We start from the raw sequence: 13,636 nt of genomic DNA, 5'->3' as shown, positions 1-13,636 counted from the left end.
ATTTTTGCCAGAAGTTGAGACATGGAGGAACAACAGGTGGATCGATGGGGAAGGCAATCTTCCACGGCCCCTGCACATTTGTGCTGAGTGTGCCAAGAGCACAAGGCCCTGACTGCTGTTCACACATGCTGTTCCTCAGGGTGGTGTTTACAGAGAGCGGAGATTGTTAGAATTATATAAGGTCAGGCATTTGCCTCAGAATTACTAGGTGAGGAGAATTGAGTGGGACCATAGATGAAACAGTATTGTCTGAGAATTTATGATTGTTGAGTCTGGATCATGGGTGCATGTGAGTTCAAAGTGCAGACTGCTATCACTATGCATGCGTGTGTACAGTCTCTTTAGTCGTGTCCACCTTTTTACGACCCTATGGACCGTAGCCTACCAGGCTCCTGTGTCCATGGGATTCTCCAGGCAAGAGTACTGGAGTGGTCCCATGGGAGGGAACAACGTGGAAGAGCCCAGAGGGTGTACTGTAGCACAAACCTACTGTATGTATTACATCCTTCTGGGTTCCTCCATGTCACTCACTCCCATGGGACCCGAGGCAAGGACTTGATACTTGTGCTGCTTGCTGTGCCTTGAGTAATCAAGTTTTTCTATGACCTAGGAGTCTCCTGCCCCCTGCCAATATTCATAAAATAGTAACAGTCTCTTATTAGCTTGGAAGTACGATATAATCCCAAACCTTCATGGGTATCTGTGTTTTCTGGGAGGGCAAAGGATGTTACGGTGTTTGCTTGAAGTCACCAGGCACAACGTTAGTTGTGTAACTTTGTTTTTACATTGTGGAAAAGAATTCAGTTCATTAAACTTGTCCTGAAGCGGCGCCAAATTTTGCAGAGCTGGAAATTTAGCACTTTTTAATTCAGCCACTTTTTAAGTTTTATTTAAAACCTTTAAAATAATGAAAGGTCTCAGCCATTTACAAAAGTAGAGAGACTAGAATTGTGAGCACTGATATAGATATCCCTTAGCTTCAACAATTTTCAACTCATAGCTAATCTGATTACTTCTGTATCTGCCTCCCATCCCTGATAACTTGGAAGCACATTTATGAAGTCATATCACTTCATTTGTAATATATTTTAATTTAAAATGATTGACTAGAATTTGCTTTGTTTTGTAGTATCTGTATTCTTTGAATTTCCAAGAACTATTTTGTGAACATAAGCTATATTGCTCCATTAATAATAATTAATGGGAAACCATCACAATTCTCCTTCTCCCTGATCTCTGAAATATGTTCAGTCAGTTCAGTTCAGTTCAGTCACTCTACATGTCCAACTCTTTGAGACCTCATGAATCGCAGCACTCCAGGCCTCCCTGTCCATCACAAACTCCCCGAGTTTACTCAAATACATGTCCATCGAGTCGGTGATGCCATCCAGCCATCTCATCCTCAGTCATCCCCTTCTCCTCCTGCCCCTAATCCCTCCCAGCATCAGGGTCTTTTCCAAGGAGTCAACACTTCGCATCAGGGGGCCAAAGTATTGGAGTTTCAGCTTCAGCATCAGTCCTTCCAATGAACACCCAGGACTGATCTCCTTTAGGATAGACTTGGATCTCCTTGCAGGCCAAGGGACTCTCAAGAGGCTTCTCTAGCACCATAGTTTAAAAGCATCAATTTTTTGGCACTCATCTTTCTTCACGGTCCAACTCTCACATCCATACATGACCACTGGGAAAACCATAGCCTTGACTAGATGGACCTTTGTTGGCAAAGTAATGTCTCTGCTTTTTAATATGCTATCTAGGTTGGTCATAACTTTCCTTCCAAGGAATAAGCGTCTTTTTATTTCATGGCTGAAATATTTTAGGGGTACCCAAACTGTACACAGTGGTAAATGTATGTTGCTCTTTAGTCGCTAAGTTGTGTCAGACCATTGTGACTCCATGGACTGTAGCTCACCAGGCTCCTCTGTCTTTGGGATTTCCCAGGCAAGAATATTGGAGTGGGTTGCCATTTTCTTCTCCAGGGCATCTTCCTGACCTAGGGATTGAACCCACGTTACCTGCATTGGCAGTTGAATTCTTTACCACAGAGCCACCAGGAAGCCCAGTAAATGTATAGGCTTGAGTTTTTTGGTTATTTTAAACTATAAAAAAGCATATATAACTTTATAATGAACTTCCATGTACCTGTAAACAAAGAGACCACCTTGAACAAAGAGTGTCACCTTGATAGCAAAGGGTTAAATAGAAACTCCCTGCAGTCTCCCACCAAGAGCACACAGGAGGAGAATTCTGGGTGGAGAAAAACGGGGGGAAGCTTTCTGTGTTTTGTGCAGCTAGATGGTTAAGATGCATGTCTAAAGAAGAGTTTTAACTACCCCAGATTCTTGCATCTTAACATTCATAGAAAAACACTAAAGTCATTAACTTGAGAGATCTGTGTTTTTTTGTGTGCGATTATCAGTAACCTTTTACCAAGATGGATGCTTGACTGCATGCATTTTCCTGCAAAAAATTCATACATAAACTAGCTCCTCCCCCACTTCTTCAGAGCAGTTCCTCAGGGCTGAAAGGCTGTCTCCTGGGTTGCTGTCCTCAGTAAGGTCCCCCAAATAAAACTGAAACCCACTGCTTTTACATCATTTTTTTTTTTTCAGTTGGCATAGTCATGACACAGACTCAAGTCTTTAGACAATATTGTTTCTTCTGTATCCTCACTCAATTCTTCCTCACACCTGATAGTTTTGAAGCAAATACCTGACTTTATACAATTTCGTGTATTATATATTTTGTTTTAAAAATGTAACCACAGTATCATCACATAACAAAGTTAAAAATAATTTCAGAATATCATAAACTATCTCATCTGTGTTCAAATGTTCCTGTCTACCCACTCCAGTATTCTGGCCAGGAGAGTTCTATGGACTGTATAGTCCATAGAGATTGCATCTCTATGAGGCCATTAATATGTTTGTCCCCTGCAATAGATACATGTATATTGAAGTGTGATTGGATTATGGTTCCCATGTTTTACACAAGAATACTTCATAGATGATGTTTGTGTGTGAGTGCTTCCTCAATCGTGTCTGACTCTTTGGGACTGCATGGACTGTAGCCCACTAGATTCCTCTGTCCATGGAATTTTCTAGGCAAGAATACTGGAGTGGGTTGCCATTTCCTTTTCCAGGGGCTCTCCCCAACCCAGGGGCCTCTTGTGTCTCCTGTGTTGGTAGGCTGTTTCTTTAGCATCTGAGCCACCAGATGACATTGTGTACTTTTATCAGGAGTGCTATCTGATTGTCTCATTTTATGTGTGAATGTGAGCAGGCATTGATGATCAATGCCTAGACTCATAAATCTTTATAAGTTGCAAATGAAGATATTATAATAGAATCAAGTTGACTCCTGAGTTTTTTTGACATAACCCAGTTGTCCTTGATAGTGTCCTTGCTTTCTGGTGCAACAAGAGCTTCCTTACTTGCTTTGTATAATACATTTTCTGTTCCAGACCTAGAACCTGACCTTTCTCAAAGGAGCCCTGGCTCCATTTAGTGGGAACTGGTATTTAAAGATATAACCTGGGCACTAGGGTTCCTCATACCTGAATGGTCTAGTGGTTTTCCCTACTTTCTTCAATTTAAGTCTGAATTTGGCAATAAGGAGTTCATGATCTGAGCCACAGTCAGCTCCCAGTCTTGTTTTTGCTGACTGTATAGAGCCTCTCCATCTTTGGCTGCAAAGAATACAATCCATCTGATTTCGATGTTGACCATCTGGTGATGTCCATGTGTAAAGTCTTCTCTTGTGTTGTTGGAAGAGGGTGTTTTCTATGACCAGTGAGTTCTCTTGGCAAAACTCTATTAGCCTTTGCCCTGCTTCATTCTGTAACTCCAAGGTCAAACGTGCCTGTTACTCCAGGTATTTCTTGACTTCCTACTTTTGCATTCCTATCCCCTGTAATGAAAAGGACATCTTTTTGGGTGTTAGTTCTAGAAGGTCTTGTAGGTCTTCATAGAACCATTCAACTTCAGCTTCTTCAGCATTACTGGTCAGGGCATAGACTTGGATTACTGTGATATTGAATGGTTTGCTTTGGAAACGAACAGAGATCATCCTGTCGTTTTTGAGATTGCATCCAAGTACTGCATTTCGGACTCTTTTGTTGACTATGATGGCTACTCCATTTCTTCTAAGGGATTCTTGCTCTAGATATAATTGTCATCTGAGTTAAATTCACCCCTTCCAGTCCATTTTAGTTCGCTGATTCCTAAAATGTCAGCATTCACTCTTGCCATCTCCTGTTTGACCACTTCCAATTTGCCTTGATTCATGGATCTAATATTCCAGGTTCCTACGCAATATTGCTCTTTACAGCATCGGAGTTTACTTCCATCACCAGTCACATCAACAACTGGGTGTTGTTTTTGCTTTGGCTCTGTCCCTTCATTCTTTCTGGAGTTATTTCTCCACTGATCTCCAGTAGCATATTGGGCACCTACTGACCTGAGGAGTTCATCTTTCAGTGTCCTATCTTTTTGCCTTCTCATACTGTTCATGGGGTTCTCAAGGCAAGAATACTGAAGTGGTTTGCCATTCCCTTCTCCAGTGGACCACATTCTGTCAGACCTCTCCACCAGGACCTGTCTGTCTTGGGTGGCTCTACATGGCATGGCTCATAGTTTCATTGAGTTAGACAAGGTTGTGGTCCATGTGATCAGATTGGTTAGTTTTCTGTGATTGTGGTTTTCCTTCTGTCTTCCCTCTGATGGAGAAGGATAGGAGGCTTATGGAAGCTTCCTGATGGGAGAGACTGACTGAGGGGCAAACTGGGTCTTGTTCTGATGGGCGGGGCCATGCTCAGTAAATCTTTAGTCTAATTCCCTATTGATGAGTGGGGCTGTGTTCACTCCCTGTTATTTACCTGGGGCCAAACTATGGTGGAGGTAATGAAGGCAATGGTGACCTCCTTCAAAAGGTCCCATGCATGCACTGCAATACTCAGTGCCCCCAACCCTGCAGCAGGCCACTGCCAACCCTTCCCTCTCCTGAAGCCTCCTGGACACCTCATGGGCAGGTCTGGGTCAGTCTCTTGTGGGGTCACTGTGCCTTTCTCCTGGGTCCTGGTGTACACAAGGTTCTGTTTATTTCCTCCAAGAGTCTGTTTCCCCCATCCTGTGTAAGTTCTGGCAGCTCTATGGTGGGGTTAATGGCAATCTCCTCCAGGAAGGCTTATGCCACACCCAGGTCTGCTGCACCCAGAGCCCCTGCCCCTGCGGCAGTCCCCTGCTGACCTGTACCCCCCAGGAGATGCTCAAACACAGTTCTGTCTCAGTCTCTGTGGGGCTCTGGGTCCTGGTGTGCACAAGGTTTGTTGAGCCCTCTGAGTGTCTCTGGCAGGTGTGGGGTTGATTCTAAATGTGATTTTGCCCCTCCTACCATCTTGCTAGAGCTTCTCCTTTGCCCTTGGACGTGAGGCATCTCCCCAAAGTCTCTCCAGTGCTGTGCAGCCACCGCTCCAGACCAGGAGCTGACTGAGGCTCAGATCATGAACTCCTTATTGCCAAATTCAGTCTTGAATTGAAGAAAGTAGGGAAAACCACTAGACCATTCAGCTATGACCTAAATCAAAAACTTTAATGATTGTACAGTGGAAGTGACACATAGATTTAAGGGATTAGATCTGATAGACAGAGTGCCTGAAGAACTATGAGGAGGTTCATGACATTGTACAGGAGACAGGGATCAAGACCATCCCAAAGAAAAAGAAATGCAAAAAGGTAAAATGGTTGTCTGAGGAGGCCTTACAAATAGCTGTGAAAAGGAGATAAGCTAAAGGCAAAGGAGAAAAGGAAAGATATACCCATACAAATGCAGTTATAAAGAATAGCAAGGAGAGATTTTTAAAAAAGCCTCCCTCAATGATCAATGCAAAGAAATAGAGGAAAATAATAGAATAGGAAAGACTAGAGAGCTCTTCAAGAACATAAGAGATACCAAAGGAATATTTCATGCAAAGATGGGCTCAATAAAGGACAGGAATGGTATGGACCTAACAGAAGCAGAAGATATTAAGAATAGGTGGCAAGAATATGCAGAAGAACTATACAGAAAGATCTTTAAGACCCAGATAATCACAATAGTGTGATCACTCACCTACAGCCAGACATCCTGGAATGTGAAGTCAAGTGGGCCTTAGAAAGCATCACTACGAGCAAAGCTAATGGAGGTGATGGAATTCCAGTTGAGCTATTTCCCAAATCCTAAAAGATGACACTGTGAGAGTGCTGTACTCCGTATGCCAGCAAATTTGGAAATCTCAGCAATGGCCACAGGACTGGCAGAGGTGAGTTTTCATTCCAATCCCAAAGAAAGGCAGTGCCAAAGAATGCTCAAACTACTGCACAATTGCACTCATCTCACATGCTAGTAAAGTAATGCTCAAAATTTTCAAAGCCAGGCTTCAACAGTTACATGAACCGTGAGCTTCCAGATGTTCAAGCTGGATTTAGAAAAGGCAGAGGAACAAGAGATCAAATTGTCAACATCTGTTGGATCATCGAAAAGGCAAGAGAGTTCCAGAAAAACATCTATTTCTGCTTTATTGTCTACACCAAAGCCTTTGACTGTGTGAATCACAACAAACTGTGGAAAATTCTTAAAGCGATGGGAATGCCAGATCACTTGACCTGTCTCTTGAGAAATCTGTATGGAGGTCAGGAGGCAACAGTTAGAACTGGACATGGAACAACAGACTGGTTCCAAATAGGGAAAGGAGTACATCAAGGCTGTATATTGTCATGTTGCTTATTTAACTTCTATGCAGAGTACATCATGAGAAACACTGGGCTGGATGAAGCACAAGTTGGAATCAAGATTACTGGGAGAAATATCAATAACCTCAGATATGTAGATGACACCACCCTTATGGCAGAAAGTGAAGAAGAACTAAAGAACCTCTTGATGAAAGTGAAAGAGGGTGAAAAAGTTGGCTTAAAACTAAGCATTCAGAAAACTAAGATTGTGGCATCTGGTCCCATCACTTCATGGCAAATAGATGGGGAAACAATGGAAACAGTACAGACTTTATTTTTGGGGGCTCCAAAATCACTGCAGATGGTGACTGAAGCCATGAAACTAAAAGATGCTGGCTCCTCAGAAGAAAAGCTATGACCAACCTAGACAATGTATTAAAAATCAGATATATTTCTTTGTCAACAAAAGTCTGTCTAGTCAAAGCTATGGTTTTTCCAGTAGTCATGTATAGATGTGAGAGTTGGACTATAAAGAAAGATGAGCGCCAAAGAATTGATGCTTTTGAACTGTGGTGTTGGAGAAGACTCCCGAGAGTGCCTTGGATTGGAAGGAGATCCAACCAGTCCATCCTAAAGGAAATCAGTCCTGAATATTCATTGAAAGGACTGATGCTGAAGCTGAAACTCCAATACTTTGGCCATCTCATGCGAACAGCTGATTCATTGGAAAAGACCCTGATGCTGGGAAAGATTGAAGGCAGGAGGAGAAGGGGATGACAGAGGGTGAGGTGGTTGGATGCCATCACTGACTCAATGGACATGAGTTTGAGTAAACTCCGGGAGTTGGTGATGGACAGGGAGGCCTGGCGTGCTGCAGTCCGTGGGGTCGAAAAGAGTCAGATAAGACTGAGCGACTGAACTGAACTGAGGGGTCCTCATTGCTGTTTGATTGGTCTCTGTGGAAACAGTGCCTTTTCAGTGGATAGAGTTTTTGTTTATTGTTTGCAAAATGCATCATTTAGAATATTTAAATTTATTTGTGATGATTGAAATTATTTTAAGCTTTCAAAGTTTTGATAGTGTGATTTGTAGTTAGAAATAGGTATTTGGTGTTTGTCCCTGTTTCTGGCACAGAGCTCCTATAACCCTTGGCATTGACTCAGTGATTAGAGCATAAAGGTATCTTGTGTTATGTTAATGGAGTGACTTTGGGAAAGCACCTAAGGATGGAACCTGATAGCCAGAGGCGCAAACTTGTGATTAGGGTTGGAATGTTCAGTCCAACTCCTTGACCTTTGGGAGGGGAGAGGGGCTGGAGGTTGAATAAGTGATAGCCAAAAATTTAATCGGGCTTCCCTGGTAGCTCAGATATAAGGCATCTAGCATCTGAGTACAAGGTGGGAGACCTGGGTTCAACCCCTGGGTTGGGAAGATCTCCTGGAGAAGGAGATGGCAACCCATTCCAGTATTCTTGCCTGGAAAATCCCTTGAACAAAAGAGCCTGGTAGGCTACAGTCTCTGGGGTCGCAAAGAGTCGGATATGACTGAGCGACTTTTTTCACTTTCAAAGATTTAATCAATCCTGTGTCTGTAATGAAGCCTCCATAAGCCCCAAAAAGGCAGATTTTGGAGAGCCTGCAGGTTGGTGGACACATGGAGGTTTGGGAAGACTGGTGTGCCTGGAGAGAGCATAGAGGCTCTGTGCCCTTTCCCCTTACCATGCCCCATGTCTCTCTTGATCTGGCTGTTCTTGAATTATATCCTTTTACAAAAAACTGGTGATCTAGTAAGTAAAATGTTCCTTTGAGTTCTGTGAGTTATTCTAGCAAATTAATTGAATTGGGCGGTTGTTGGATCCTCCCATCTATTGTCACTTGGTGAGAAGCACAGACTTGTGAAAGTGAAAAAGTGAAAGTCACTCAGTTGTGTGACTGTAGCCCTGCCAGGCTTCTCTGTCCATGGGAATTCTCCAGGCAGGATTACTGCAGTGGGTTGCCATTCCCTCCTCCAGGGGATCTTCCCAACTCAGGAATCAAACCCTGGTCTCCTGAATTGCAGGCAGATTCTTTACCCTCTGAGCCACCAGGGGAGTGGGTTGTGACTGGCATCCAAAGTTGGGGGTGTTGGGGGCAGGGACAGTCTTGTAGGACAGAGCCCTTAACCCATGGGACCTGATGCTGTGTCCAGGGACTGGCAGAGTGCATTTGATTTGTAGGATGCCTAGCTGGTGTTGAAGAATTGCTTGTTGGTGTGGGGACCCGATTCCACATACACACCCTCAAGGTGGAATTGTTCACCAGAACCTCTTAAAGTCAAATCTCTAAAACCTGTTATATCCAGAGAAGTCTAGGTTCTGTCCCTGTCTTCTTCAGCCTATTCTTACTACCTCCAGTGGGTATCCTGGTTTTTTTGTTTGCTTGTTTATCCTTCCACTTAATTTAACAAAAGTAAATATGTGACTGTTTTCTTATTCTTTCCTTGCTTAGACAAATAACAGCAACCTACACACATTTTATTTCTCTTGCTTTTTTTTTTTGCCTGACCATGGATAATGGAGATCACTCCATAGTGGTGATAGTGCCTTTTCCCATTAATTTTTATGACTTTATAATATCCTGTTATGTGTATGTACCATTGGTAGATGTTTTTGTCTCCAGTCTTTGCTAAGATAAATAGTCTTTCAAAGAAAGGCCATGTATTTTTTGCATAGAGTACTGGCAGTGGTATTGATGGGTCAATGGGTAAATCCATGTTACTTTCGCTAAATATTGCCAAATGCTTTTCTGTATCAGTTAGATTTTGCCATGAACTGAATGTTTGCATCCCCCAATATTTGTATGTTGAAATTCTGATCCCCTAATGTGACAGTATTTGAAAGCGGGGACTTTGGGAAATGATTAGATCATGAGGATGAAGCCCTCATGAATGGGGTTAGAAGAAGAGACTAGAGAACTAGTCAGGTCTCTTGCTGCCATGCAAGGCTGCAGTGTTAGCAGCTGTAAGTTCTTCGGCAACCTCGAAGAGGACTCTTGCTAGAACCTGACTGTGCTGGCACCTTCTCTTTAGCGTCTACGACCATGAGCAAAATTAATACACATTTGTTGTTTCAGTCACCCAGACTGTGGTCACTTGTAATAGCAGCCCAAACTGACTAAAAGTCACATTTGGAAATAGAAACCACACTGTTGTGGTCCATGTGTGGGTTGGAAAAAAATTTGCAGACATGAGGCACAATGAGTGGATGAGTGGAGAATAAAGTTTATTAGAGAGTGAGATGCTAGTAGTCAATTTCTACAGCCTCAAGACAAAGAAGATTCCTACTGGAATGGTGGCATTAGGTTATTGGTTCAGATGCTATAGGGTGGGTAATAGGATGGGTATTTTACCTAATATGGGGTCAGGGAACTGGCTGATTTAAATCCAGAGGCTCATGGCAACAGTTGCTATGGGGCTTCATCAGTTCCTCAGATTTTTGTACTGTGACCTTGGTATAAAGCTCCACACACACCAGCTATTTGAACCAAAAGAATTTCATATAATATAAAGGCTTCCCAAGTGGCAATAATGGTAAAGAACTCACCTGCTAATGCAGGAGACATAAGAGATGCAGGTTCAGTCTTTGAGTTGGGAAGATCCCCTGGAGGAGGGCATGGCAATCCACTCCAGTATTCTTGCCTAAAGAGTCCCATGGACAGAGAAGCCTGGTAGGCTACAGCCCATGGGGTTGCAAAGAGTTGGACGCAACTGAAGTGACTTAGCAAAGGCTTGTTCAATAGGTGTGTATTAGTCACTCAGTCATGTCCAACTCTTTGTGATCCCATGGACTGTAGCCTGCCAGGCTCCTCTGTCCATGGAATTCTCCAGGCAAGCATACTGAAGTGGGTTGCCATTTCCTTCTCCAGGGATCTTCCCAACCCAGGGATTGAACCTGGGTCTCGCACATTGCAGGCAGTCTCTTGATCAAGCCTCACTTGGTATAATGTTATTTATTCTTGAATTTCTCAGTCATGTCTGACTCTTTTTGTGACTCCATGGACTGTAACTCTCCAGGCTCCTCTGTCCATGAGATTTCCCGGGCAAGAATACTGAAATGATCTGCCATTTCCTTCTCCAGGGGATCTTCCCTTACCCAGGAATTGAACCTGCTTCTCCTGCATTGCAGGTGGATTCTTTACTGCTAAGCCACCAGGGAAGCACTATAATGTTGTTAATAGTTGAAGGTAAAAGATAAAAAAGCAGCACTGTAGGCAGCTGCTGCCAGCCCTCGGCTGAGGTCACTTAGAGGAGAAGTCCTTTGGAGCCGCACCTCAGACCTCTGAGCAGATGATACTGTGGGACCGGTGGGCGGTTCTGAGTTTGAAACAGGGAGCCTGTGGGCCTGGGACCCAGACTTGAAGGAGGAGAGGGCCAATTGGTTTTGATGTCTCTGTGGGGAGACAGAGGCTTGCAAGTTCAGGGAAAACTGAATTTGCTGCTCTGCGAAGGTTTCTCTGGTGACTTCCCTGGTGGTTCAGAGGGTAAAGAATCTGTCCGCAATGTGGGAGACCTGGGTTTGATCCCGGGGTCAGGAAGATCCCCTGGAGAAGGGAATGGCTACCCACTGCAGTACTTTTGCCTGCAGAATTCCATGGGCAGAGGAGCCTGAAGAACTGCAGTCCGTGGACACAACTGAGCGACTAACAGTTTCACTTTCACTTTCTGTGAATGTACTGCCCCTGCAGAGTGAAAGCACTGCAGGGCCGGTTCCTGGGGACCACGGACAGACAGCACGTCTCCCGGGAAACAGAGAGGATGTCTCCCGGGAAACAGAGAGGATGCTCCCCAGGAGACAGACAGCACGTCTCCCGGGACACAGAGAGGACGCCCCCAGGAGACAGACAGGACGCCCCCCAGGACGCCCCCCAGGAGACAGAGAGGACGCCCCCCAGGACGCCCCCCAGGAGACAGAGAGGACGCCCCCCAGGAAACAGACAGGACGCCCCCTAGGAAACAGGACGCCTCCCGGGAAACAGAGAGGATGCTCCCCAGGAGACAGACAGGACGCCTCCCGGGACACAGAGAGGACGCTCCCAGGAGACAGAGAGGACGCCCCCCAGGAGACAGAGAGGATGCCCCCCAGGAAACAGGACGCCCCCCAGGAGACAGACAGGACGCCTCCCGGGACACAGAGAGGACGCCCCCAGGAGACAGACAGCACGTCTCCCGGGACACAGAGAGGACGCTCCCAGGAGACAGACAGGACGCCCCCCAGGAGACAGACAGGACGCCTCCAGGAGACAGAGAGGACGCCCCCCGGGACACAGAGAGGATGCTCCCAGGAGACAGACAGCACGTCTCCCGGGACACAGAGAGGATGCTCCCCAGGAGACAGAGAGGACGCCCCCCAGGACACAGACAGGACGCCCCCCAGGAGACAGACAGGACGCCCCCCAGGAGACAGACAGGACGCCCCCCAGGATGCCCCCCAGGAAACAGACAGGACGCCCCCCAGGACACAGAGAGGACGCCCCCAGGAGACAGACAGGACGCCCCCCGGGGAACAGAGAGGACGCCCCCAGGAGACAGAGAGGACGCTCCCCAGGACGCCCCCCAGGAAACAGAGAGGACGCCCCCCGGGAAACAGAGAGGACGCCCCCCAGGAGACAGACAGGACGTCTCCCGGGACACAGAGAGGACGCCCCCCAGGAGACAGACAGGATGTCTCCTGGGACACAGAGAGGACGCCCCCCAGGAGACAGACAGGACGTCTCCCGGGACACAGAGAGGACGCCCCCCCAGGAGACAGGACGCCCCTCAGGAGACAGGACGCCCCCCAGGAAACAGACAGGATGCCCCCCAGGAAACAGACAGGACGCCCCCCAGGAAACAGGACATCCCCCAGGAAACAGACAGGATGTCCCCCAGGAAACAGACAGGACGCACCCCAGGAAACAGACAGGACGCACCCCAGGAAACAGACAGGATACCCCCCAGGAAACAGGATGCACCCCAGGAAACAGACAAGACGCCCCCCAGGAAACAGACAGGACGCCCCCCAGGAAACAGACAGGACATCCCCCAGGAAACAGACAGGACATCCCCCAGGAAACAGACAGGACGCACCCCAGGAAACAGACAGGACGCACCCCAGGAAACAGACAGGATGCCCCCCAGGAAACAGACAGGACGCCCCCCAGGAAACAGACAGGACATCCCCCAGGAAACAGACAGGACGCACCCCAGGAAACAGACAGGATGCACCCCAGGAAACAGACAGGATGCCCCCCAGGAAACAGACAGGACGCCCCCCAGGAAACAGACAGGATGCCCCCCAGGAAACAGACAGGACGCCCCCCAGGAAACAGGACATCCCCCAGGAAACAGACAGGATGTCCCCCAGGAAACAGACAGGACGCACCCCAGGAAACAGACAGGACGCACCCCAGGAAACAGACAGGATACCCCCCAGGAAACAGGATGCCCCCCAGGAAACAGACAGGATGCCCCCCAGGAAACAGACAGGACGCCCCCCAGGAAACAGACAGGACATCCCCCAGGAAACAGACAGGACGCACCCCAGGAAACAGACAGGACGCACCCCAGGAAACAGACAGGATGCCCCCCAGGAAACAGACAGGATGCACCCCAGGAAACAGGACATCCCCCAGGAAACAGACAGGATGTCCCCCAGGAAACAGACAGGACGCCCCCCAGGAAACAGACCGGACGCCACCAGGAAACAGGATGCCCCCCAGCAAAGAGACAGGATGAACCCCAGGAAACAGGACATCCCCCAGGAAACAGACAAGATGCCCTCCAGGAAACAGGCAGGAAGAAGCAAGTCCCTCCATCCTCCTGTAGCCTCTCAGGCTCCGGCTGGTGCCCCGGTGGACATATCCTAACTTAGAACCTCCTGACCAAGCAGAAATGTGGTTAGGGAGCCCTGACCC

At 46.8% G+C, this 13,636-nt stretch overlaps 1 protein-coding gene across 1 annotated transcript in view; it reads left to right on the top strand.

Moving 5' to 3' along the window:
- LOC139039451 (hepatoma-derived growth factor-related protein 2-like) overlaps window positions 1-13,588 on the top strand; it is a 45,500-nt gene extending 31,912 nt beyond the window's left edge. The window contains exon 5 of the mRNA XM_070480180.1: window positions 11,429-13,588. Coding sequence (XP_070336281.1) covers window positions 11,429-13,588 — 2,160 coding nt within the window. The remainder of the gene's footprint in view (window positions 1-11,428) is intronic.
- The last annotated feature ends 48 nt before the right edge of the window (window positions 13,589-13,636 follow it).

This window comes from Odocoileus virginianus, chromosome 18 (genome assembly GCF_023699985.2).
Source record: "Odocoileus virginianus isolate 20LAN1187 ecotype Illinois chromosome 18, Ovbor_1.2, whole genome shotgun sequence".
Classification (NCBI taxonomy): Eukaryota; Metazoa; Chordata; class Mammalia; order Artiodactyla; family Cervidae; genus Odocoileus; species Odocoileus virginianus.
The sequence above is the reverse complement of the archived record's forward strand: the minus strand, read 5'-3'. Positions and strand labels throughout refer to the sequence as shown.